General features: G+C 46.1%; 1 protein-coding gene across 5 annotated transcripts in view; it reads left to right on the top strand.

Moving 5' to 3' along the window:
* Nsd2 (nuclear receptor binding SET domain protein 2) overlaps positions 1 to 25,241 on the top strand; it is an 86,841-nt gene that overhangs the window by 44,323 nt on the left and 17,277 nt on the right. For 4 of the 5 annotated variants that reach the window (XM_070021680.1, XM_070021684.1, XM_070021683.1 and 1 more), the window contains exons 6-10: positions 4,959 to 5,103; positions 9,088 to 9,203; positions 13,768 to 13,849; positions 14,808 to 14,932; positions 24,414 to 24,545. In XM_070021680.1, coding sequence (XP_069877781.1) covers positions 4,959 to 5,103; positions 9,088 to 9,203; positions 13,768 to 13,849; positions 14,808 to 14,932; positions 24,414 to 24,545 — 600 coding nt within the window. Of the gene's footprint in view, positions 1 to 4,958; positions 5,104 to 9,087; positions 9,204 to 13,767; positions 13,850 to 14,807; positions 14,933 to 17,443; positions 19,089 to 24,413; positions 24,546 to 25,241 lie in introns of those variants that run through there. The other variant, XM_070021685.1, reaches the window with a different exon arrangement.

A 25,241-nucleotide genomic window follows, 5' to 3' on the forward strand; every position in this document is an offset into this window, starting at 1 on the left:
CTCTATTTCTGGGTTGTCTAGGCTGTTCCACTGATCTTTGGGCCTGTTTTTGTGCTAGTACCAAGCTGTTATTAAAGCTCTGAAGTAGAGCTTGAGGTCTGGGATTGTGATACCACAAGCATTGCTGTGCTTTTTCTTTTTCTTTTTTCCTTTTTTTTTTTTTTTTGCCTAAAATTGCTTTGGCTATTTGAAATCTTTCATTGTTCCATATTAAATTTTGGATTGTTTTTTCTTATCTCAGTGATTGTCTCTATCTCCTTGGGATTTTGATGGGGATTGCATTGACTTTGTAGCTTACCTTTGGCACTGTGGTCATTTTCTTTTTTTATTTTATTTTATTTTTTGGGTCCGGTCGTGGGGCCTAAACTCTGGGCCTGGGCGCTGTCCCACAGCTCCTCAGCTTAAGGCTAGCGCTCTACCACTTGAGCCACAGCGCCACTTCTGGCTTTTTTCTTTTTGCTTATGTGGTGCTGAGGAATCGAACCCAGGCCCTCATGCATGCAAAGCGAGCGCTGTACCACTGAGCCACCTTCCCAGCCCCTTCTTTGATTTCTTGAGATTTTTGTAGTTTGGCTTCCTTGGTTATATTTATTCCTAGGTTTTTTTTTTTTTTTTTTTTTTTTTTTGGAGGCTATTCCAAATGGAATTTATTTTCCTGATTTCCTTCTCTTACTGTACTTTGTTGGTATACAGAAAAGCTACTGATCTTTGTGGGTTGATTTTGTTTTGTTTGTTTGTTTTTGGTTGGTCGTGGAGCTTGAACTCTGGGCATGGGCGCTGTCCCTGTGTTCTTCAGCTCAAGGCGAGCATTCTACCACCTGAGCCACAATGCCACTTCTGGTTTTCTAGTGGTTTATTGGAGATTAGAATCTCACGGTCTTTCCTGCCCCGGGCTGGCTTTGAACCATGATCCTCAGATCTCAGCCTCCTAAGTTGCTAGGATTACAGGCGTGAGCCACCGGTGCCTGGCTGTGGGTTGATTTTGTATCCTGCTACTTTGCCAAAGTTATTAATTAGCTCTAGGAGCTTGGGGTAGATAATGTTGTCTAGCAAATTCTTTTTGGCCTGAGTTTTCATTTAAAACCTTTCTACTTACCCTGATTCTTGAGACAGAATCTTACTAGATAGCCCAGACTAGCCTCAAACTGGTGATTGGTCCTCCTGCCTCAGTTCCCTAGTACTGAGCATGGCTACATATCTGGCTCAGATTCGAATATTCCTAGGTCCACTTATATTGAACCAATGCTTGTCTCAGTTGTAGATGCCTTTTTAGTTTCATATTGATGTCAAACAAGTTACCTCCAAACTAACAGGTTAAAACAACAGTTTTCAGCAGGTCAAGAATTTAGGAATGTCTTTGCTATATGGCTGTGCCTTAGGGTTGCTTGAGGTTGCCACAAGGTGTCAGCTAGAGCCAGAAGATGTACTGTCTGGGTGCCTCAGGGTTACTGGGCTGTCCTCGTGACAGAGGGTTGGTTTCCCACCAAGTGGGTAATCCAAGAGAGAGCAAAGTGATGTCCTTCACTGCCTGGGCTGAGAAGTCTCTTACCACTGTTTCTCCAAATGACACTGGTTCCGTAGACCGCATGGATTCGTTAGGGCCATGCGTACCAACAGGTGGGCTCGTGGTGTCTGTCAGTCTGTGAGAGTATGGGTACCACAGAACTCTTCACTGAAGTCTAAAGGCAAAAAAGTGAGCTCTGAAAAGGTGTACCCAAGGAGGGGTGCAACCTGTAGGACAACCTGTGAAGAGCAGTAGTCTAGAATGGTATTGCTTGTGTTTTAGTTAGCTGTGCAGGCCTGTGAGCATTTGGTTTCCCACATTCATTTTGTTTATTCTCAATATTTTGTGGTATGTTTGAAATAGCTTGCTAAAAATAAAAGAATAGTTTACTATTGAGTGCTTACCTTGCAATTATGTTATTTGCAAAATTGTATCCTTTATTCATAGTTTCGTTCTTTTTTTTTTTTTTTTTTTTGTCGGTCGTGGGGCTTGAACTCTGGGCCTGAGTGCTGTCCCTCAGCTCTTCAGCTCAAGGCGAGCGCTCTACCACTTGAGCTACAGCGCCACTTCGGGTTTTCTGGTGGTTTATTGGAGATAGGAGTCTCACGGTCTCTCCTGCCTGGGCTGGCTTTGAACCGAGATCCTCAGATCTCAGCCTCCTGAGTAGCTAGGATTACAGGCGTGAGCCACCAGCGCCCGGCTTATAGTTTCGTTCTTGAGTATAAACTACCCCTGCTCTACAGTTGACTCGATTAAGCTTACAGGTTTGTGGGCACTGCCTGTACTAGCAAGGTGATGCGGGCAGAAAGAAAGGGAGTAGGGACTGGGCTCGTATTTGTGTGTATGTGTTGTGTTTGGAACATGTAGCCATCATTCTGTAGGTACTTTTTTTTTTTTTTTTTTGGTCGGTCATGTGACTTGAACTCTGCGCCTGGACGCTGTCCCTGTGCTCTTCAGTTCAAGGCGAGCGCTCTACAGCTTGAGCCACAGCACCACTTCCGGTTTTCTAGTGTTTTTTATTGGAGATAGAGTCTCATGGAGTTTCCTGCCCGGGCTGGCTTTGAACTGCGACCCTCAGATCTCAGCCTCCTGAGTAGCTAGGATTACAGGTGTGAGCCACGGTCGCCCAGCTTCTGTAGGTACTTTTCCGTGTATGGTGGAGTCATCTTCTGCTAAACCCATTGTCAACTGGAAATCTGCTTAGTGGCAAGTCCGCTGACTGCATCTAACTTGCTGAACAAACAGCATCACACTCAGCCCTGTGGCACTCTGTGGAGCTTGGTTTTCCCAGGACCTCAGACCTGCCTGGAAGCTGCGTTTACTGCCTCGGCTCAGCATGGTGAGAGAGGACCCAATTCAAAGTGTAATGGGTATCGCTTTCACACCATCCCACGATAGAGGCATCATGAATCAGCACTTGTCTTCATTACCTAGATTTTAACACTTTCTCTGCTCCCTTTTTTGCGTAAGATGCTGAGAGAGGAAAACAAAGCAGAGAAGAAGTACCCTGGTCTAGGGATGGTGGCTGCTGTTCCTGGCAGAGTATTTAGAAATACTTCTCAGAAGTATGCTAGTAGAAACCTGTAAGGATGTACGGTTGAGCCTGGTCGGGGAGAAGAGGGCTTGAGTGGGGAGTATGGAGCCTACGGGGACTGATGGGGGGAATCACCTCTAGAGATCGGGATCTCAGAAGTAAAGGGAGAGCAGTGGTTCTGTCCCACGTGTGGACAAGGCTGTCATTGCTGATCTTTGGTATGGGTTGGGAGAGGCAGGAGATGGAAGCAAGAAGAAGAGTAGGGATTTAGGGAATCTTGTTTAATGAGGTAGGTAAGGACTCACCCTAGTTGAGAGGCTGGGCCAGAGGTGGGTAGCCAAGGAGGGTGTGGGTCCACAAGTTGAATGTGCCCTGTGGATTGGAGGCCTTGCTTGCAAACTTAGCTGGTGGTAAGGCCTTGATCCTGGCATCTCAGGCGTTGAGGGCCGTGACTTGGATGTAGTGGATGAGGTGGAAGTCAGGAGGCAGATTCCTGCCTGGCTAAAATAATGAATGAATAAGCACTGGAATTAAGTTGCTTGTGGGCCGTGGGATAATGGTGGGGTCCTGGGAAGAGCACTGTTTTAGTGGAAGGGCCAGAGCGGGACTTCGCACTGAGAAGGGCATCCTCTCCAACCTGTGGCGGTGGGAGGTGGTGTTCACTTTATCTGGAAAGGCAGGTGGTAGATATTGGTCAGGGTTTTGCTGTCCAGGTAAAAGGCAGAGGGCAAGAGAGGGAACAGACATACGACCCACTCAGGCAGCAGGAGGGCAGTTGGTGGAGGCCTTTGAAGGCTGTAGGGAAGTGGTCTATAGGGAGCGGGGGCTTTGGGGTGAGGGGATGGGTTACTGTGGTGGTTGGGTAGGTGGTTCATCTATGTGGTGATGGTAATCAGCCAATATTAGCCTCCTGATGGCTTACCCTGCCAGGTGAATTGTTTCTGCCCTTATTTCACGTAGGAGAGGTAGAGATGACATCTTCACAAAACTTCTCAGTAAAGGAGCCAGTTCTGGAACGTGGCCGGCTTCTAGAATGTGCTAGTTAGTGCTCCTTCTCAGTTGACAGATTTTCACAGGGTCTTGAAAATGTCGTGAAACATAACATTGTGAAAACAACCATAGACAGGATATCAGTGAATGCTGTAGCCAAGTTCCAATGACATTTTGTTTATGATTACTGACCTTTGAATTTCCAGTCACTTTTTTGCACGTCATAAAACATTCTGACTTAAAAACATTTTTTATTACTGGGCACCAGTGGCTCACACCTGTAATACTAACTACTCAGGAGGCTGAGATCTGAGGATTGAGGTTCAAACCCAGCCCGGGCAGGAAAGTCTGTGAGACTCTTATCTCCAATAAAACCACTAGATAACCGGAAGTGGCGCTGTGGCTCAAGCGATAGAGCACTCGCCTTGAGCTGAAGAGTTCAGGGAACAGCTTTCAAGCCCCATGACTGACAAAAAAAAAACAAAACTTTTATTATCTTTTTTTTTCTTCTTTTTTCTTTTTTGGTTGGTCGTGGGGCTTGAACTCTGGGCTTGGGCGCTATCCCTCACTCTTCAGCTCAAGGCAAGTTCTCTACTGCTTGAGCCATGGCGCCACTTCTAGTGGTTTATTGGAGATACGTGTCTTATGGACTTTCCTGCCCAGGCTGGCTTTGAACTGCAATCCTCAGATCTCAGCCGCCTGAGTAGCTAGAATTATAGGCATCAGCCACCAGCACCCGGCTCATTTTTATTACCTTAAGCTGTACAGAGGCGTTGCCCTTCAACAAGCAGTTTATGAACACAGCATGTCTTGATTAATGTCACCTCTTATCAGGATCCTCACCCAACCCTTCCCCTCCCCCACTTTTCTTAATTTTGTAGGATATATATTGATTTTTTTTTTTTTTCTTTTCTTTCCACCATTTAACAGGTAGTGGCAGAGCACCCAGATGCCGCAGGCGAGGAGATTGAAGAACTGCTTGGATCCCAGTGGAACATGCTGAATGAAAAGCAGAAAGCACGCTATAACACCAAGTTTGCCCTAGTGACGGCTGCCCAGGGTGAAGAAGACGCTGGTAAACCTACCACTGTGCTGTGTTCTCTGCTTAGATAGATGTGTGGAAGGTAGCCACGTAGCAAACACGCAGCAAACACAGCTGAAGGAGTTGTGTAGAAGAGAACAGAAGGGAGCTGGGCAGCTTCGTAGCACTCTTACTTAGAGGGATAAATCAGGCCTGTATTCTGTATCTGCTTCTGCTGTGCCCTCACGAGGGGCCGCCTCCACAAGTAGGGAGCTCGGCCTGGAGTGGCAGTGCCTGGTCTGATTACTTGAGAAGTGGTAGATTGATCTTCGGTTTGGGTATCTTTTTGTTCTTCCTAGGTTTTGAGTTTAAAAAAATACAAAAGTGCTGCTTTGCTTTGGGCAGTGGTGAGGTGAGCGACACAAGTCTGTAAGACTTGGAGAGGATGTGTGATAGTGATCAGTTGTGATTTCCGTGGGCTTGGACACACCATGTGTGGAAAGCTGCCATTTTTTAATTTTAATTTTAATTTTTTTTGGTTGGTCCTGGGGCCTGAACTCTGGGCCTGGGTGCTATCCCTCAGCTCTTCAGCTCAAGGCTAGCGCTCTACCACTTGAGCCACAGCGCCACTTCCAGCTTTTTCTACTTATGTGGTGCTGAGGAATCGAACCCAGGGCCTCATGCATGCGAGGCAAGCGCTTTACTACTGTAGAGCCACCTTCCCAGCCCGAAAACTGCCATTTTAATCTAAGAGTAGGTACTAACAATATGCTCTGGTAAGTGCTGGGTGTTGTGGCTCACGCCTATGACCCCAGCAACTCAGGAGGCAGAGATTAGAAAGATTGTGGTCTAGGTCAGCCTGGGAAAAAAACTAGAGAGGTTATTTGAAAAATTAGAAAAAAAAAATGTCTGAGGGCATGACTCCAGTGATAGTGTGCCTGCCTGCCTGATAAGTGTTTGAGACCTTGAGTTTAAATCCCAAGCCGCCAAAGAAATAACAACAGCAATAGCTGTGTCTTGATTGTTTGAGTTTTCAAGTGGCCTCAGAATTAGAAGACATAGCTAGGAGGAAGGCAGAAGCCTGCACAGGAACCTTCCCCCTGCAGTACTCCATGTGGCGCACGCCCGGGGCCTGGTCTAGGACTTGCTGGATCTCCTCACCACCTCCTTAGATTAATCCTGAGTTCTGCTCAGACTCTCTGATCTGAAGTAGCATGGATGTTTAGGGTTTTTTTTTAAAGGCAAGGTCACCTCACCCTGCAGCAGTACACTAAATCTAGGAAGGCATTTCTTTTTAATGGTTGGTATATTTAAAGAAGAGCCGATCATTCCTGAAGCCAGGTCAGGTTCTCTGAAGAAAAAGTGTATTTGATTGTGGGTGTCACATTTTGCCATTGATGCTAAGATGGGAAGCTGTCCTCACGCAGTAGACGCGAGTGTCCAGCCTTGGGGTGTTTTAGGTGTGTGTGGTTCTTGGAGGGCCTTGACCCTGACCTTCTAGGCAGCCCTGGTGCTAATTCAGAGATCACTGCCAGTTGTCAGGCCCATTCAGTGCTGGAAGCCCTATGTCCATGTTGCTTTCTTCTTTTCTTTCTTTTTCTTTTTTTCCCCTTTTTTCTTCTCTTTTCTTTCTTTTTTTCCTTTTTATCCTTCCTTCCTTCCTTCCTTCCTTCCTTCCTTCCTTCCTTCCTTCCTTCCTTCCTTCCTTCCTTCCTTCCTTCCTTCCTTCCCTCCCTCCTTCCTTCCTTCCTTCCCTCCTTCCCTCCTTCCTTTTTTGTGCTGGTCTTGGGGCTTCTACTCAGGGCTTGGGCGCTGTTCCTCAGCTTTTTTGCTCAAAGAGTGGTGCTTTACCAATTGAGCCATAGCTCCACTTTCAGCTTTTTGGTGCTTAATTGGAGATGAGTCTCATGGACTTTCCTGCCCAGGCTGGCTTTGAACCGTGACATTGCTGAGTGGGCAGGGTTACAGGTGTGTGTCACTGGTGCCTGTTGCTTACGTCTGTGTGGACCCCCCAGGTGAAGGGGCGGTGCTCAGAACAAGGTATACCTTCGGAAAGGACTGAGAACTATTCTGTGGTGGGAAACCTGAGGCTCACCAGTAAATGGGAGCGCAAAGCTAATGAGGGAAAACCAAGTGGTGACATTCTCGTGAGTCTGCTGGGCTACTTGGTCCTGGTGCCTCGAGTGCAGGCTGAATGTCTGCTGTTGTCCTCTGCTCTGTACGCCTCTTCCTGGGCTGGCTTTTTGAACCACAGTCCCCAGCCTCCTGAATAGCTAGGATGACAGGTGTGAGCCACCCACACCTGGCCAGGATTTATTTTAAAAAAATACAGCAGGTTCAAATTATCTCTAGAATTTGCACTTTTGTCTTCTATCTTATTTTTTTTTAGGTCAGTGCTATTTAGACACCCTTTTGTGGGGTTAGAGGTTTTTTTTTTTGTTGTTGTTGTTTTTGGTCGTGGGGCTTGAACTCTGAGCCTTAGTGCTGTCCCTGTGCTCTAAAGCTCAAGGTAAGCGCTCTACCACTTGAGCCACAGTGCCACCTCTGGCTTTCTAGTAGTTATTGGAGATGAGTCTCACGGACTTTCCTCCCGGGCTGGCTTTGAACCACGATCCTCAGATCTCAGCCTCCTGAGTAGCTAGGATTACAGGCATGAGCCACTGGTGCCAGCTTTTTCTGGGGTATTTCTAATTTATGGCAAGCCAAGGAAACACATAGGAACTCTTTTTTTTTTTTTTTTTTTTTTGCCAGTCCTGGGTCTTGAACTCAGGGCCTGGGCACTGTCCCTGAGCTTCTTTTGCTCAAAGCTAGCACTCTACCACTTGAACTACAGTGCCAGTTCTGACTTTTCCTGTGATTAATTGGAGATAAGAGTCTTATAGACTTTCCTCCTGGGGCTGGCATCAAACTGCAATCCTCAGATCTTAGCCTTCTAAGTAGCAAGGTTTACAGGTGTGAGCCACCAGCACCGAGCTTGTTTTGTTTTTTTTGTTTTTTTTGGTCCGTTGTGGGGCTTGAACTCAGGGCCTGGGGGCTGTCCCTCAGCTCTTCAGCTCAAGGCTAGCACTCTACCACTTGAGCCACAGAGCCACTTCTGGCTTTTTTCTTTTTGCTTATGTGGTGCTGAGGAATCCAACCCAGGGCCTCATGCATGCAAGGCAAGTGCTCTACCACTGAGCCACCTTCCCAGCTCTTGATTTTTATTTTTTTCAAGAAAAGCTAACCCTGGCGCCAGTGGCTAACGCCTCTAATCCTAGCTATACTCAGGAGGCTGAAATCTCAGGATCATAGTTCAGAGCCAGCCCGGGCAGCAAAGTCTGTGAGACTTTATTTCCAATATACCACCAGAAAACCAGAATGCCATAGTGGCTCAAATGGTCGAGTGCTCATCTTGAGCTGAAGAGCGGAGGGTCAGTGCCCAGGCCCAGAGTTCAAGCCCCATGACCAAAAAAAAAAAAAAAAAGTATTGCTGTGGCCCTGGGAATGTGGCTCAGTGATGCTTGTCTAGCATGCATGAAGCCCTGGGTTCAATTCCTCAGCACCATACACAGAAATGGTGCTGTGGCTCAAGTGCTTGAGTGCTAGCCTTGAGCAAATAAAGCTCAGCGACAGTGCCCAGGCCCTGAGTTCAAGTCCTAGGCCTGGCAAAACAACAATAACAAAAAACAAGCAAGCAAGGAGTATTGCTATGTAGCCCATATTGGCTTCAAACTTGAGATCCTCCTCCCTCAGCCTCCCAAGTGTTGGAGTAACCTACCAGCCTCAGCAGTAAATGATTCTTCAAAGCACTTATATTTAAATTCAACGCTATAGTACATCAAAATGAAAATGTAATAAATACCACTGTAATAATAACTAGATCAAAGTATTTTAGTCCCTAGTTTTTTACTGTGAAGAGGTTTGATCCAATAAACACAGGTCTGGAAATGAGCAGTGTGGCTATGTGTACAGTAACTGCGAGAAGCATTAGTAGTACGCTGGAAGGCAGCACTGGCAGTGGTTTTCATGTATCTTCCCACCTCCACTCCTTATTTCCAGGTAACGTCAGTGGGAAAAAAAGAAATCACACAAAGAGGACAGAGGACCCTCCAGAAGATGTCGATGTGGACACACCCAGGAAAAGACTCAGGATAGACAAACATGGTCTTCGGAAGGTAATTGCTTTAGGTTTGCCTGCCCCATAAGAACACTTGCCATGTAATTCTTGTGACCCAGAAGTGAGGCATACAGAGGCTCTGAGGCCCTTCTCAGTGTGGTGTTAGCGTGAAGGCCCATTGATGAGGCTGCTGGAGAAAGCACACACTTATTACCCACCAGAGATGGCACAGAAACTACTGATCATTCAGGAATACAGACTCCACCTCTGTACATTACTGTTATAATTACAATAAAAATAAAAACTAGGGGCTGGGACAGTGGCTCAGTGATAGAGTGCTTGCCTGGCATGTATGAGGCCCTGAGTTCAATTCCTCAGCACCACATCTGCAGAAAAATCTGGAAGTCGCGCTGTGGCTCAAGTGGTTGAGCACTAGCTTTGAGCTGAAGAGCTGAGGGACAGCCCCCAGGGCCAGAGTTCAAGCTCCACAACTGACCAACAAAAAAAAAAATATTTAAAAATATTTTTAAAAAGTTATGCAAAGATAAGTACTTCTCTTTGTTCTTAATCTTTAAAAAAAAAAAAAAAGAATATAGCATCCAAATGCTTTCACATTCAGAATGGGTAAAATTAGGTTAGTAGGGTATAGCTCAGTAGAAAAGTGTTCTCTAGGCCCTACTTCAGTCCCCAATACTGGAAAAGAAAGTCTACAGGGCTTATAATGTGTTAATAATGAGGTAACATGAAAGTCATATATATTTGAATACTTCAATAAAAATAGTTACAGAATTCATCAGAAACAGATTTTATGAATTAACTTTGTTAGTAATTCATGATCTTGTTTACTCACTGGGAATCTTGGGCAGATAGATTCAGCAGCATTGATGTCACAAAAAAGGGACAGCTCAGAGCAGATACATGTGCAGCTCGGGACCTTAAGCCTGTTGTATATTCTCAGCATCTGACAGTTTGCCTAGTACCTGGAAGGGAATGTAGCTTACCAGGATCCATGTAGACAGAGAAACTGGATATTCTGTCTATCAGGTGATGCTCAGATATGTAGTAAATATGAGCCCTTTCCAAACACCATTTATTTCAGCTTTTTCAGATGTCTTGTTCACTTTTTTGCAAACTGAGAATTTAAATAGACTTTGTTCTTTGTATTTGAAGTTACTTTCAGAAATAGTTCCAAAAGATAGCTTGATGCTGTCTTTCACTGCTTTTAACTAATTTGCCTTTGTTATTTTGTGTTAGTTTGAGGAATAGAAAATAAATCTCATGTATTTATGTCTTGTTGAAGTATAACTATATGGACCACATGTGTGTATTTTTATTCTTTTATTCTTTTTTGTTTTTTTTAATGTTGTTCCTGGAGTTTGAACTCAGGGTCTGGACACTGTCCCTGAGCATTTTTTGCTCAGCTCCACTAGTTGAGCCACAGTTTCACTTAACAGCTTATTTTGGAAGTTTCACAGACTTTCTTTTGAGCGCTGGTTTTGACTGCAATCCTCAGATCTCAGGCTCGTGAGTAGCTAGGATTACATTCGTGAACCTGGTTGTGTGTCTTACGTTTTCCTCGCTGTGTTTGTAGTTTAAGATAACAGTTGATCCCTGCAGTATCTGCCTGGCCAACACAGTACTGAGGGGCCCTTGCCGTTGGTCACATCTACAGTGAATCAGTCAGTCGAGATTGAAGATAGCAGGAAATACTTTTTTGGGGGGAGGCACTGTCCCTCAGCTCTTCAGCTCAAGGCTAGCGCTCTACCACTTGAGCCACAGCACCACTTCCGGCTTTTCCTACTTATGTGGTATTGAGGAATTGAACCCAGGGCCTCATGTATGCCAGGCAAGCGCTCTACCACTGAGCCACCTTCCCAGCCCTGAAATTTATATAAAATCATTTCTATATACCTTTACTGAAAGCAACTTCTTGCTCAAAGTTAACACAGTTTATTCTTTCAAGTAGCTTTCCTATAGTGGGAAATTTCCCATTCACAGCCAGTATTTGAGCTTTTTTTTGTCAGTTGTGGGGCTTGAACTCTGAGCCTGGGTGCTGTCCCTCAGCTCTTCAGCTCAAGGCTAGCACTCTACCACTTGAGCCATAGTGCCACTTCCAGCTTTTTCCTTTTTGCTTATGTGGTGCTGAGGAATCGAACCCAGGGCCTCATGCCTGCAGGCAAACACTACCACTGAGCCGCCTTCCCAGCCCCACTTGAGCTTTTTTATAGCAAATAATTAGGCTTACTCCCAAGCCTATTAGCTAGACTCTCAATCTCTTTTTCTTTTTATCAAATCTGAGATTTTTGAAACTTGAAGAGACAGATGGACTATTTTTTTTTTTTTTTTTTTGGGTCCGCTCATGGGGCCTGAACTCTGGGCCTGGGCGCTGTCCCTCAGCTCTTCAGCTCAAGGCGAGCGCTCTACCTCTTGAGTCACAGCGCCACTTCCGGCTTTTTTCTTTTTGCTTATGTGGTGCTGAGGAATCGAACCCAGGGCCTCGAGCATGCAAGGCAAGCGCTCTACCACTGAGCCACCTTCCCAGCCCCTAGATGGACTAATTTTTGTATAGGGTTCTAAGCATCTACATTTTCTTTCTGTGACTTTTACTAGTGTTGGTGGACTAATAAAAGACATCGTTTTAGTGTTTGAAAAAATATATCTCTAAAAAATATGTGGCCTTAAGTATTTGGAAGATTAAAGTTCACAGTATGTAGGTGGAAATGTTTTTATTAACAATTCAGAAAATAGTACACTATAAAAAAGAAAATTTGGCCGGGTGCTGGTGGCTCATGCCTGTAATCCTAGCTACTCAGGAGGCTGAGATCTGAGGATCGCGGTTCAAAGCCAGCCCGGGCAGGAGAGACCGTGAGACTCCTATCTCCAATAAACCACCAGAAAACCGGAAGTGGCGCTGTAGCTCAAGTGGTAGAGCGCTAGCCTTGAGCTGAAGAGCTGAGGGACAGCGCCCAGGCTCAGAGTTCAAGCCCCACGACCGACAAAAAAAAAAGAAAATTTGCCAGGTGCCAGTGTCTCATGCCTGTAATCCTGGCTACTCAGAAGGCTGAATTCTGAGAATCATGGTTCAAAGCCAACCTAGGCAAGAATAACAGTGAGACTTTTTGTTTTTTGGTTGTGGGGGCCTGAACTCTGGGCCTGGGCGCTGTTTCCTCAGCTCAAAGCTCTGTCACTTGAGCCACAGTGCCACCTCCAGCTTTTTCTGCTCATGTGGTGCTGAGGAATCGAACCCAAGGCCTCATGTATGTAAGGCAAGCACTCTACCACCGAGCTACCTTCCCAGCCCCCTTGAGACTCTTCTCTCCACTCATCCACTAGAAAACCAGAAGTGGCCCTGTGGCTCAAGATCAAGTGGTAGAGCGCTCGCCCCTCCCTTTCTTCTCTTTCCCTTCTTTCCTTTCTTTTCCTGTTCGCAGTTGTGAGAAAAAAAAATTGGGGGGGGGGGCGGGGAAGGGAGGTCAGTCCTGGGGCTTGAACTCAGGGCCTGTGCACTGTCCCTGAGCTGCTTTTGCTCAAGGCTAGCACCCTACCACTTGAGCCTGAGCCACAGTGCCATTTCCAGCTTTTTCTGTTTATGTAGTACTGAGGAATCGAACCCAGGGCTTCATGCATTCTAGACAAGCACTCTACCACTAAGCCTCCTTCCCAGCCAGAGAAATCAAAAGTAAAGACTCACTGGGTATGAGTTTTTATTTGGCTTGCTCACAGCCTAGTGTGTTTGTTTTGTTTTTAATTTTTCTATTTCTGGGCTGGGAAGGTGTCTCAGTGGTAGAGCGCTTGCCTCACATGCGTGAGGCCCTAGGTTTGATTCCTGAGTACCACATAAACAGAAAAAGTGGGAAGTGGCACTGTGGCTCAAGTGGTAGAGCGCTAGCCTTGAGCAGAAGAGCTCAGGGACAATACCCAGGCCTAGAGTTCAAGACCTGCAGCTAATTCCCCCCCAAAAATTCTATCTCTATTTCTATTTTTTCTTTCTTTTTTATTTTTTAATTGTTAGGTGTTGGTGGGTCATGCCTGTAATTCCAGCTACTCAAGAGGCTGAGATCTGAGGATCATGGTTTAAAGTCATTCAGAGCAGGAAAAGTTAACCATCAGAAAGCTGGAAGAGGCGCTATGGCTCAAGTGGTAAAGAGTTAGTCTTGAGCCAAAAAGCTCAGAGACAGTGCGTAGTCCCTAAGTTCAAGCTTCAGGCCTGGCACACACACAAACGATCAGCCCATCGTGTGAAAAAGTCCAAAGGTTAGGCAGCTGGGCCACTTGCATGTGCAGATATAGCAGGAAATTTTTTTTTTTTTTTGGGGGGGGTCTGGTCATGGGGCCTGAACTCTGGGCCTGGGCGCTGCCCCTCAGCTCTTCAGCTCAAGGCAAGCACTCTACCACTTGAGCCACAGCGCCACTTCCGGCTTTTTTCTTTTTGCTTATGTGGTGTTGAGGAATCGAACCTCATGCATGCAAGGCAAGCGCTCTACCACTGAGCCACCTTCCCAGCCCGTGTAGCAGGAAATTTTGTGGTGAGAAATTTCAGAAACTGTCCTTTCATATTAGAAGAACGTTTTTCTTTGTTTTCTTTATTCTTTTCTCCCTTCTCCGTCCCCATTTAATAACAGAGAGAGACGATCTCCGACAAAACAGCCAGAGCAAGCTCTTACAAGGCCATGGAGGCAGCCTCCTCCTTGAAGAGCCAGGCAGGTACGTGTGTCAGACTCCTCCTTGCTAACTATGAGGGCTCCGGCTGATAGGGGAGCAGGCGCAGTCCAGGCCTTAGGGAGAAAGGATAAAGGAGAGCTGAGCTGGAGGAGAGGAAACAGCAGTGCAGCTGGAGCCAAGGATAGGGAAAGAAGGGTCTATGGAACATGAAAATCGCAAGGATTCAGTTAAATTTAATTAAATTACTATCGATTTTTGTTGTTTTCAACTTGAAATTTCACTACAGAGTGATGAAATCCCTAACAGGGCTCTTACGTGAGGGCACCAGTTGTCACTATAAATTCCACCTGACTTTAGGACCCTGGTGTTCTGCACTGATGGCTAAAAGTAATGACTAGTTGTTTCTGTCTCACTTGTCAAAAAGAATAGCTTAAAACACGAAAAATAGCTATTCAAAGAATAAAAGGGGTCATCACACCCTTTGACCTTTTCATGAATTATCGTGTTGAAATCCACTGATGATTTATCAGAGGAAGCTGGCACATCCTTAAAGGAAAATGAACACAGATACTGGAGTGAAAAGTAGGAGGGAATGCTCCCCTTATTGCATGAGGTGCTCTGCTGGTTTTTAGAAATCGGCTAATTTTTTTCAGATTATCAATTTAAACACTGAACTGATTATACGAAAGAATTACATTTCTTAAAACTTTGTTTTAGAGTTTTGTGCTGAACTTTTTTATGGATGAAATCTTTCTGGAATTTTCCTCAGCATAATCCATCAGAGGATATGAAACCCAGTGTGGATTGGTCTATATGCATGGAGCCTGGGTTGATGGTTTGGGGAGCCAGGTGACAGAGATAAAAAAACGACATTCTTAGTATGAAAGAGGAGCCTAGAATATTCATCTTTTGCTCTTATTTGAGAGGCAATTTAAATCAGTAAATGGGTTGAGGGTTTACCACTTCAAACTTTACTTTATAAAACAAAATTATTTTCCAGCAACGAAAAATCTGTCTGATGCATGCAAACCACTGAAGAAGCGACATCGGGCTCCCGCAGCAACGTCTTCAGCTCTTGGGTTTAACAAAAGTTCATCTCCTTCTGCATCCTTAACTGAGAATGAGGTAAACTAATGATAATGATACCATGGCATTTCTGTGAAGGCCATTAGTGACCAAACTTGCAGTGTGAGTGAAAAACAGACGTAAGAAGCATAGCATTGGTATCCACATAGGGGTAGATGAGTTTTAGGTCTTCCTGTCCAAAGTTTATCAATAGGGACAAGTAGCACACCCATTTGTGTGTTTGAGCACATTGAATATAAATACATGCGCACGTCGAATGCGCAAATGTACGTGTGTCCTTCAGTCTTGATGGAGATGAATTGTTTAATCATCCTGTTGTAAAGTAGTCTTGTCTGTAAGCCCACACGCTGTATTTTCTCACAGCAAAGGAAGCCTGCACCGCTTCTGACACGTCCCACCACATTGGCTGTGCTGATACTGCTCAACCATACATCCTCACTGGGTGGGATGAAGGGCTCATGGGTGCGCGGAGAAGCCAAAGGTTTCTTCATCTTCTTCCATTCAAGTTTGATTCCTTTGAGTTTTGGCGTATCTCCGATTCCTGACGATGGAGTCAGGTCAGAGAGCTGCCATTCCCTACCCCGTGTGGGTTCTGGACTTGGGAGTACTACACCATAGAGGAGAATAGTAGAGAAGTTGTTACTGTCATCTAGATTAGATGGCCTTTCCCAGTCTCCTGCCATCACCAAAAACAGCACAGACTGGCCAAAAGACAGGATTGAGGGTTTTTTGTTTGTTTAGAAGTAGTTGGGTTTCATAATTTTAGTGACTGTTCATGGAGCTTATTTTAAAATTCTCTATTTTGATACTGGTGATTGTTTTTCTCATTGTAGACTGAGGTTCTGTTTTTCTATATTTGTAAGGAAGTGATAACCTTGGCCTTTATTGGAACAAGGTTAGTGAGGCAGGGACTGAACAGTCCCTCTTTTAGCTATTGGGGCAGAGGCAGCACTTCTCTGCTGTGGTTTTCTCGTTGAAGACTGAGCCTTCCAGTAACGTGAGGACTAGGGACCTGGGCTGTCTGGTGGGGTGTCTGGAGAACTCAGTAGATCTGAACCCAATGACAGTGTAAACATAGACTGCCCCTTCCACGGGTCTTCCCATGACTGACTGGTCAGACCAATCACAGTGCTCACACATGAGGGACTGCAGCTTGCCTCAGTTGGTTTGTGTGTTTCTTACATTTGGACAGACTCAGTTCTTCACTGAGCTTCTATCCAGAAGCTCCTGAAACACAAAAAGTCAAATTTTATATAAATTAGTTTTCCTTTTATCTTTCCTTGTCCCAAGTGTTTCACATACTGGAAAGTTAAATGGAAGGTGATCTGCAGTTCCACCTACGAATATTAAAAATGATAAGCTTCTGTTCTTAGGCCCTTTCACTTAAGTTTGTGTTTTTATATTATATATATGTAGATATAGATCTAGATGTATATATTTATAGATATCTCTCTGTATAGATGTCTATAAGTTTTTGTGGGCGTGTGTTGCTGGGGTGGACCCAGGGCCTTGTGCATGCATGCTAGACAAGTAATCTATCACCAAGCTGCATCCCTAGCCTTGTCAATTTTTTTAAATTGAATTTTTCTTGCCTCATATATTGGTTCACTTACCTGGCTGAGGTCTTGTGCTCTTGCTGAAGAGATAGAGAGAGCACTGGGAAGGGCAGCAAGTTCTTTCCAGTTGTTCCTAAGCATCAGTGTTGTGCACTGACACTGTGAGAGTGGGAGGGGGGAGCAGTGGCCCAGGGGGCTCCGGCCAGGCTGGGCTCAAAAGAGGACCCAGAAAAAGCACTTTATAATCACTGCACTTCATTGGTCTTAGCTCTTCACAACTTCAGAGACAGATAGGTGATGAAGTACATTTATACCATAGACAAAATACATTCAGTTCACAGACCTTCCTACATTTTGAAGGTGACAGATCCTACCTTGTGCATTCTGTTCTTCATTATTTAAGTTAGTAGGCCTTCTCCATTAGGCCATTTTTATGTGGCTTATATTAATCTTCCATTGGAGTTATTTTTACAGAATTTGACTGCTAATTAAAACACTTTAGGTGAAAGGATAGGTTTGTCTACTACTAGACTGCAGTGAGTGTTTACAGATGTACAAGGCCAGGGTGCCTCCTGACACAGCAGAGTGTGGTGTCACAAACTACCCTGGAGACTGCTGGTCCTGGTCTAGCCTGAGAGGTGCCGCGTGGGGCTCAGCTTGCCCCCGTGGGTCCCTTCCTTTGCATGTTTATAATTCCTTCTTTTTACCAAACTTGATTGAGAGAAATGAGGGTATTTTTGGAAAGATTGGTATTATAAGACATTGGAGGTCCTATTGTGGTTTAAATACTTTAAAAATGTCTGTGATAAATGAATTTACATTGGAATAATTATTACACGGTATTACATCACCCCATGAAGAGACTAGATTAAAATGGCACACTTGCATGACAAAGGCCTGTGAAGGAATTAATGTGATTTAAGTGTTTTGTAACTTCATTTCTTGTTCCCTTAGTAGAGCAAATTCTTATTTTTTTCGCCTTCACTGGTAACAGCTTTTATGGGAGCCCACATCAGTCAAGTTGGACTTGAACTCAGCCGCCCTGTACCGCACTTAGAGTGATGTAATTCCCCAAGATGTCTGCTGCAGGTGGTGTATCATCGTACACACTAAGTGACATTTCTCTCACAATCATTTTATGGAAGATGTGTGATAATCTGTTTTTATTGGTATTAATAAACACATACAATGAAGAAAACAGATAACAAATTTTAAGACCAAGGTAAGATACCTAATCAAGGCCATTTAATCAATCACATTCATCTCATAACAGAAACACGTTCATATTCCAGTGATCAATGTAGATTTCAGGTGGAAAAGGAGGCCCTTCAATCCGTCGTCCCAGAGCTGTGACAGGACACCATATTGAAGGGGCACTCCTGTTAGAGGCCATTTTTCCTCTAGTTCATAACTTACTGAATTTTTATGGAGAAATGTCAGCATCTGTTCTTTCAGAAACAAAGAACAAACAGCACACATTTAGAAGGTCCTCCTCAACTATTCTCATTGCCAATGAAATGTATTCAATACTGTAGATATTAAACTAATTTCCAACATAAAAGGCAGGAAGAGTTTTGGATCTGTCCTTTTTTACTAAACACTTTTATTATGACACTAGACACAGTAAATTTTTAGGAAAAAAAAATACCATTTACAGTCTCGTTGTGAGCCATTCACTCTTGATCCAATGACTGCTGCCTAGGGGACGCCATGGGTTACTCATGCCAACCATAGCCCGAGTGGCTTTTGTAGAGCACTGGCATCCCGTTTAAGTGTTGTGGCCGCAGGCGCCCTCCATGGCTGCCCAGGTGTTGCGGGTTTGCATGGGAGGAAAGGCTCCACTCGCCTCTTCAGCTCGAGTCAGAGTTGTTGCCACACATGGGGCCACACAAACTGTGCCTGGCTGCCCTCAACGCACTCCTCAGATGTGTGCTGCCTGTGTGAAAGTGTCCGTTCCAAGCATGTGAAACACTAGGGCGTCCAGCGCCTTTCAAGGACTCCATGGCTCTGTGTGACCGCGATGGTATAATAAAATAATAAAGTCATCATTCCATTTTTATCTAAAAGTATAAATGTTGCTTTGGCATGAAGAGTGATCCTCTTGATTACATCGTGCATGTGGAGACTAAATAAACCCAAAAGTGGCGGAGGCCTAGGTTTGTTTGTGTGACGTAGTAGGTTCTGGACTGACTGTAGCTATGGGCTGATGAGCTGTCCCACTGGCTCTGCTCAAATGTAGTGGGAGACGTGGTGGCAGACATGTCCTAGGAGCTAAGTTGCATTACTCCTAAAGGACACAAAAGAGAGAGTAGTAGGTCTTTTTAACATTCTCAGAAACACTAAAAAATGTGAGTGGGAGGGGGCATAAAAAAAACTGATGGCATATAAATGGCCCTGGTTCAGGCAGTCTCCCAAAAGCAAAAATGCCAACTTGAAATACGAAGGGATTTCACTTGACATGACTGCATGATGAGTTTTGAGTGGATGGTGAAGCCAGGTGGTCAGCCACGTGTGCAGGTGCATCATGGGTCAGCCAGTGGGCAGGCATTTCCTCCTTGATGAGGGGGGTGAGGACTTCAAAATGGCCTGGTGGGGCCCACGCCATGCACGGGGCCCTCAGCCGAGCACAGGGGCATGGGTGGGGGCAGGAGTGGGGATTGTGGAGCATTCCTTGGTTGAGGGGAGGCCCCACCCCACTCTGGGGGGAATGGAGGTAGTGAGAGGGATAGTCCCCGTGTGGCAAAGTCTGTGAGAGTGTCACCCTCAGCCTCCAAGGAGGGCATGTGGGCCAGGCAGTGGCTTGTTTGTCAGGAGCACAGACCTGCACTATGCTGCAGGAATTCCTTATTTCCTAAAGACGTCCGAATAGAACAGACCATGTCTAGCCTCACAGCTGTTGAACTGATGGCGTGGCCAAGGTTTACTCCTGCCATGCGGAGGAACGTCCCGTGGCCCCCACTGACTTGGTTCAGGTCATCTTCATGTACCATGTTTGCCTGGAGAGCATAGGTAGCTCTTGTGTAAAACGCCAGGCATTCCAGAGAGGGGAGCGTGTCTGAGTGTATCAAAGTTTGGGTTGTAGCTACTGTAAAAGTGTGAGCCCTCTGCCACCCCAGAGCGAGCCTGTCATGCACATGCTGGCACAGAGGCCTGAGCGCTGGGCCCCGAGACCCTGGCGCTGACGCTGCGCCTCCTCCCCACGGACTCCTGCCTCCCAGCAGCTTTTCTTCAGAGCTGACGAAAAGCGAGTGTCACTCTCCAGTCGTGACACCTTTAGGTGTAGGTGCCACTCAAGACTCTAGTGCTCTTTTCATCTAGTTCCATCTGCGTTGCTAAGAGGATATTCCTGGAAACCAAGAAACCTAAGCAAAGCTTTACACCAAGGAAGCAAAACTTTAAAGGACCTCACTTGGAGGGGCCCTGTGTGATGCAGGAGGGATCTGTCAGTCCCTTGCCTCTTAAGCAGGGAACAGCTCACTTGTGTGGGAGGGAGGTCTTAGACTGCGGTCTGATTTCTGGGATTTTGTTGAAGTAATTCACATGGAAACACAGGACAACTTAAGACAGGGTCCTCTGGGGGTCAGAGGTCAGATGAGGCAGAGGGAAGTATCACTGATGGCAGAACGTGCTAGAGAGAAGGCTGAAGAAAACAGCAAAACCAAAACACCTAATGGCAGATCAGTAACTCCCACGCTGTCAGCCCACAGTTGGTTCTGGATGCCTGTGGGCATGGCCAGGTGATAGGTGGTGACTCTGCCACCTGCTGGTCTGTGGCAGAAATGCCCCACAAAGAAGAATTCAGATTCTATCTTAGCATCCAGTTTCCTTAAAACATATTACCTAATTGTGCACAACTAAAGTGACTGAACCATGGCCTTGGTCAGGGCTTCACAGCGTGGTCAAGGGCAGTGCTGATCTGAGTTGCTGTCCATCCTCAAGTCCTGGTGTGCATTCTGTGCAGGCCCTTGCTTCCTTCCACCTGCATGAGCAGAACCAGGAGCTCTGGGTGAGCAATTCATTGCTGACCTCAGGGACCTGTGTGGGTCTGAGATGCCCACACGAAGGCCACATGAAGCCACAGTTCCTCTGTCTGTAGTGCAGGTGAGAAATGGGACTGTTGGGACGGGTTTAGCACGCTGGCTTCCTTTCTCGGTCCCAGTTCTGAGGAACTGCACTCTGTCCAGGCAGCCATTAGCGTGGCTGGCCAGTTCAGGTCCTGCTGTGCAGGTCAGCTTCTCTGCAAGACTCTGAAATGTGCAGCATACTATGTTTCTGAAAATCAATAGTTGAATTACCTCAGTTTTTAAAAATCTAAAAACAAAAAGTTGCAAAGGATTGCTGTTTATCTTTCAGATTAGAAGTCTAAATTGTCCTTTGCTGGAGAAACTGTATACCACTCCACAGAAGGGCTTTCCTAATATGCTTCTTACTGACGTCTATAAAGTTTTTTGGTTTTTGTTTTTAAGAAACATACTTGACTCCTGTCTATTTTAGGACTCTTGGAGAAATGATACTGATTGTGATTTTTTTCAGGTATTGCTTTTATTGTTTTACCTAGAATAGTAGAAATTTCACTATAATTTGTCTGCTTGTGAAGAAAAATAGGCTGTCCTTAGCAGGAAAAAAAGTTGGGTTGGCATTCTTTTTCTTGCTTGTACAGGAAGGGTGAGAGACATACTCTGAGGGGCGTTTTTACCAGCAAGGGTACCCTGTAACAATGACACAGGCTCATCTTGTCAGATTGCCATGTGGTTCCATGCTAGGTCCATGTTTGTAATTGTTTCTAGCCTACATAGTTATTGATTTTTTTTTGTGCACCTCTTTGGTAGGATTTTGAGCATGCTAATCATCTAGGGATAATCTGTTTTCAGAAAATAGAAATGAAATAGGGTGGGGTCCTGAACTGGCTGCTTAACTATGCCAGCCAGGCAGACTGGCAGTCTCCAAACCAAGACGTGGCCTGCTGCCATGACCGGCCAGCCCAGGCCTTGGTGGGAGCAGTAGACGTGACCACCGTGCCCACAGCTGTCCTTACCCCTTGCTGTCCTCCTCAGGCTATTGGACTCCACAGAAGCCTCGTAGATTTAGGTGAAGCACAACAACACTCCCTGGGCTAGAATGTGTGTGTGTGTGTGTGTGTGTGCGTGCGTGTGTGCATCCGTGTGTTGTTGTAACTTCTGGCCCAACCTTACCCTAGCATTTAGGGGCAGCTGGGAAGCTTCTAGTTTTATGTAACCCAAAGGGTCATTTTTAATTAAAAAAACTGAATTTTAGTAATTTTAGATGATGAACGACTTACTTTAAAATTATTTTAATTCCACTCTCAATATTTCACTGTGATGTTAACTTGGAAGACCTGTCTGAGATTAGTCCTTTTAATTTGAAGCTCATTATATCTGCTGAGCACAGGATTCTTGCCATCTGTAAACCCCGAACATTCTGTGAAATACTTCTAGTTATCATATTTTTCCTTTACAAAAGCATAACTTAAAAAACAATTGTTGGTTTATAGAAATATTTATTGTTCAAGGTCTGTAATTGTATTTTTAAATGATGTAGTATTCAACTTGTGAAGGGATTTGTTTTGTCAAACCATTAAAAACTTCGATGTGTGTAACAGCACGTGAAAGGGGTGGGCTTCCTGTGGCAGCCATGGGGTGGACCTCCTGGTGGCCACACTGCTCCTGCAGGTGTTTGGAAGATGCCTGCTGGTCACATGTTGAGGTGAAGCCATCTTGAAAGCCCCTGAGGTAGATGGAGGAGGCTGCGTCCCCTGTCCTGGAGCAGTGTATGTCTAAGGCAGATAGGTGACTCCGCACTGTCACATACTGAATAGAGAGGAGAAAGTATTTTCAGACTCCAGGAAACTTTGGAAAGTCAGGAACTAAGCTGCTTGGAAATCAGTGCCACAAAAATGTGGCCTTGGTGGACGCGGGAAGCGACAGGAAAGTTCTTGACAGTCTGTGTCCGGTCAGTCGCTACTTTTCTTTTTCCTAATTCGCCCTGTTGGATGTGGAGTAGATCATAGATGTCGTAGACTGAGATCTGGGACTGTGTTGGGACCGGCAGGTGATGTGTCACTCCCACAAATGGCATCTCCGAGTAAGCCTGCTGCCTGTTGCGCGTGGAGGTGGAGCCCACAGCTGGAATGAGGCGCACGCTTGGCTCTCCTTGCAGGTGGTTTGCTGAGCAGAGAGCCGAGGGACCCTCCTGACTGGCTGGGGGGCTGGAGGGTGAAGGTGGGGCCTGCTGCAATCCTGTCATGGACTGTGATATTGTAAGGTCTGTATTTTGTATGTGGATCTCAGATTCCATCAGGAAAAGAGCCTTATGTGTGTCATTAACATTTATATTTCCATTCAAAATCTGTATTCAGTGTTTTATTTCCTCAAAACAAACTTTGTTAATTTAGGAAATATCTCCAAGTGGAAACGTGCTAACTTTCTGTAAATCTTAAATAAAAGGTGCTGTTCCTTCCTCTGACCCAGGACTGGTTTGTGTTTTCTGTCTTTCTTTCCATACTTTTTCTTTTTTAAATTTGTTTTGGCCACAATAAGGGAAGCGCTGGGTTGGTGGATGGAGCATTTTGGCTCTCTTGCTTGGATCTGTGTGGAAGGCCCTCTCTTTGGGCTTTGGGCACCCATGGGCACTTCTCTCTGAGCAGGCCCTTGTGGCCACTGGCTGCTTCCTGATTCCCCAGTCTCCCAGTACCCATCTGTTTCATGCAGTAGCACTCCGACCCCACCTGTGACCCCATCTGTAATGGCTGGGCGCTGAACCCAAGCATGTCAAATGGCCTCTCTCTGGATGTTGAGGTGGGAGGAGCTGATGGTCGAGGGTGGGCAGGGCCCTGTAGTCGCCACTAGTCAGCCTCCTCGTGACACTGTTCTGCTCTGGCACCCTTCGTGCTGTTTCCACCTGCCTGCACAAGGTGAGAGAACAGCCCAGAAGGCTGCTTGTCCCTCAGCCCCCGTCACTCGGTGCTCACGGAGCCTGCCCCACTCCACTGGAGCCATGGGAGCCTCTGGAAAGACAGCCCACTGTAACTCCGAGCTCGAGTCCCCAGACACCAAGGATTGTTCCTTCTCCCACTCCTTGTGACTTGAGAAGAGTGAGCTAAATCTTGGATGAGGCACAGGAGCGGTCATGTTCCTTTGTAGGGTTTGGCTTTGTTTCTCATTGTGGCCCAGTGTCAGGATCTCGCCTTGTATGCATCGGCAAATGGCAAATCCATGCCTCATCGAGTGTGATTACTGAGGTGCACAAGAGGCAGTTTACACTTTTCTTCTGTTACATCTCCAAAATTTAGTTTACGATCTTTATTGACCTAATGCCAAAATTAGTGTTTTTTTTTTAAAGGCCTGGATTAGGCCAGAAGGTTTTGTTATACTCCTTTGAATATCACTACTGCTTGTTGAGTGCGAGTCTTAACTAATGCTCTCTGAAGTGGAGAAGAGACCATGTCATGTGGCCTTGGAGTCACTGGTCTGCTCACGGTCTGCACCTTAGCCTCCAGTGCTGGCCAGGGCAGGGAGCACAGGCATCCAGTCCTTACGCAAGTCTGGATGTCTGTCCTGACTCTTGGGTCAGTGCTCCGGTGTAGAAAAACGTTTCCAGAAGAGCACACTTGGTATCTGGACTTGAACAGATTGGCTAAGAAAGTGCCAGAATGTTGATCTCAGAACCTGCCTTTGTTGATCTAGTAGAGAAAATCAGGCTTTCATAAGTTACTTCATTTTAGAGGAATATTCCTCATATCCATATGTGTACTTAATATTGAGTCGACTTGAGGTTCGTTTCTGAGTTCTCTACACAGCTCTGCTGACTATTCCCACCAAAGCCAGTGGGTGGTGTGCATCCCCAGTGCCACCCCAGGAGCCGGGGCTGGGGCAGGTGTGTAAAGGGCATGACCACCCACTGTTTTCTGTGGCTAGTGAACTGTCGTCCACCTCCTTCATCTCCAGGTCTCGGACAGCCCAGGAGACGAGCCCTCGGAATCTCCATATGAAAGCGCAGACGAAACACAGACCGAAGTGTCCACGTCATCTAAAAAGTCTGAACGAGGAGTAACCGCCAAAAAGGAGTACGTGTGTCAGGTGAGGGGCAGGCAGCGTCTGATCTGCTGGTGAGAGTGACCGGTGCCTGGGACAGCAGAGCACGCGACCCTTCCCTAGCTCCCACCCCACCCACCATGCCTGTTGTGGAAGGGATTGGCCAGAGGCAGCGTCCTAGGGTGAAGTAATGGCACGTGTGCTGGGGTGGTGCGGTGTCCCTGCTCACATGTACCCTGAGCAGGCCAGCCACAGCCTAGATCACATCCCCAGACCTGGTGACAGTGGCCTGGGTGTCCCTTCCCCAAGCTCGTCCGCTGTGCCTCCGTCTCAGCCCCTCCCCAAGCCTAGGAGGGAGAAGAGCCCAGACATCCTGTGGAAGTTGACTTGTCCACGTTTGAGAACTGGTCCACAGCTCAGGTCCTGTCACCTGTGGAACAGTGGGTCTCTGTTTTTTAAAAAAAAAAAAAAACCAACACAACCAACATTGAGGGTTTTCTTGATTCTCAACTGATCTGAAATACATGGGAGGTGACCTTGAGGGCTCCAGGCCTTGCTGAGGGACCGGCCCCTCTCTGTCACGCTCTGTCTGGCTCTGATCCTCTCCTCCCGGGTGTGGCAGTACAGGTGGCTGCATTTGCTGGTGTGCAGTAGAGTGGGGTTTTGTGTGTGAGACACAGCTGCGTGGTCCTTGTGGTCAGGAGGGTGGGAGAAGCCCGGCCAGGTGTGCTCAAGGCCCCT

The sequence above is a fragment of the Dipodomys merriami genome, unplaced genomic scaffold, assembly GCF_024711535.1.
Source record: "Dipodomys merriami isolate MVZ:Mamm:240054 unplaced genomic scaffold, mDipMer1.0.p SCAF_143, whole genome shotgun sequence".
Classification (NCBI taxonomy): domain Eukaryota; kingdom Metazoa; phylum Chordata; class Mammalia; order Rodentia; family Heteromyidae; genus Dipodomys; species Dipodomys merriami.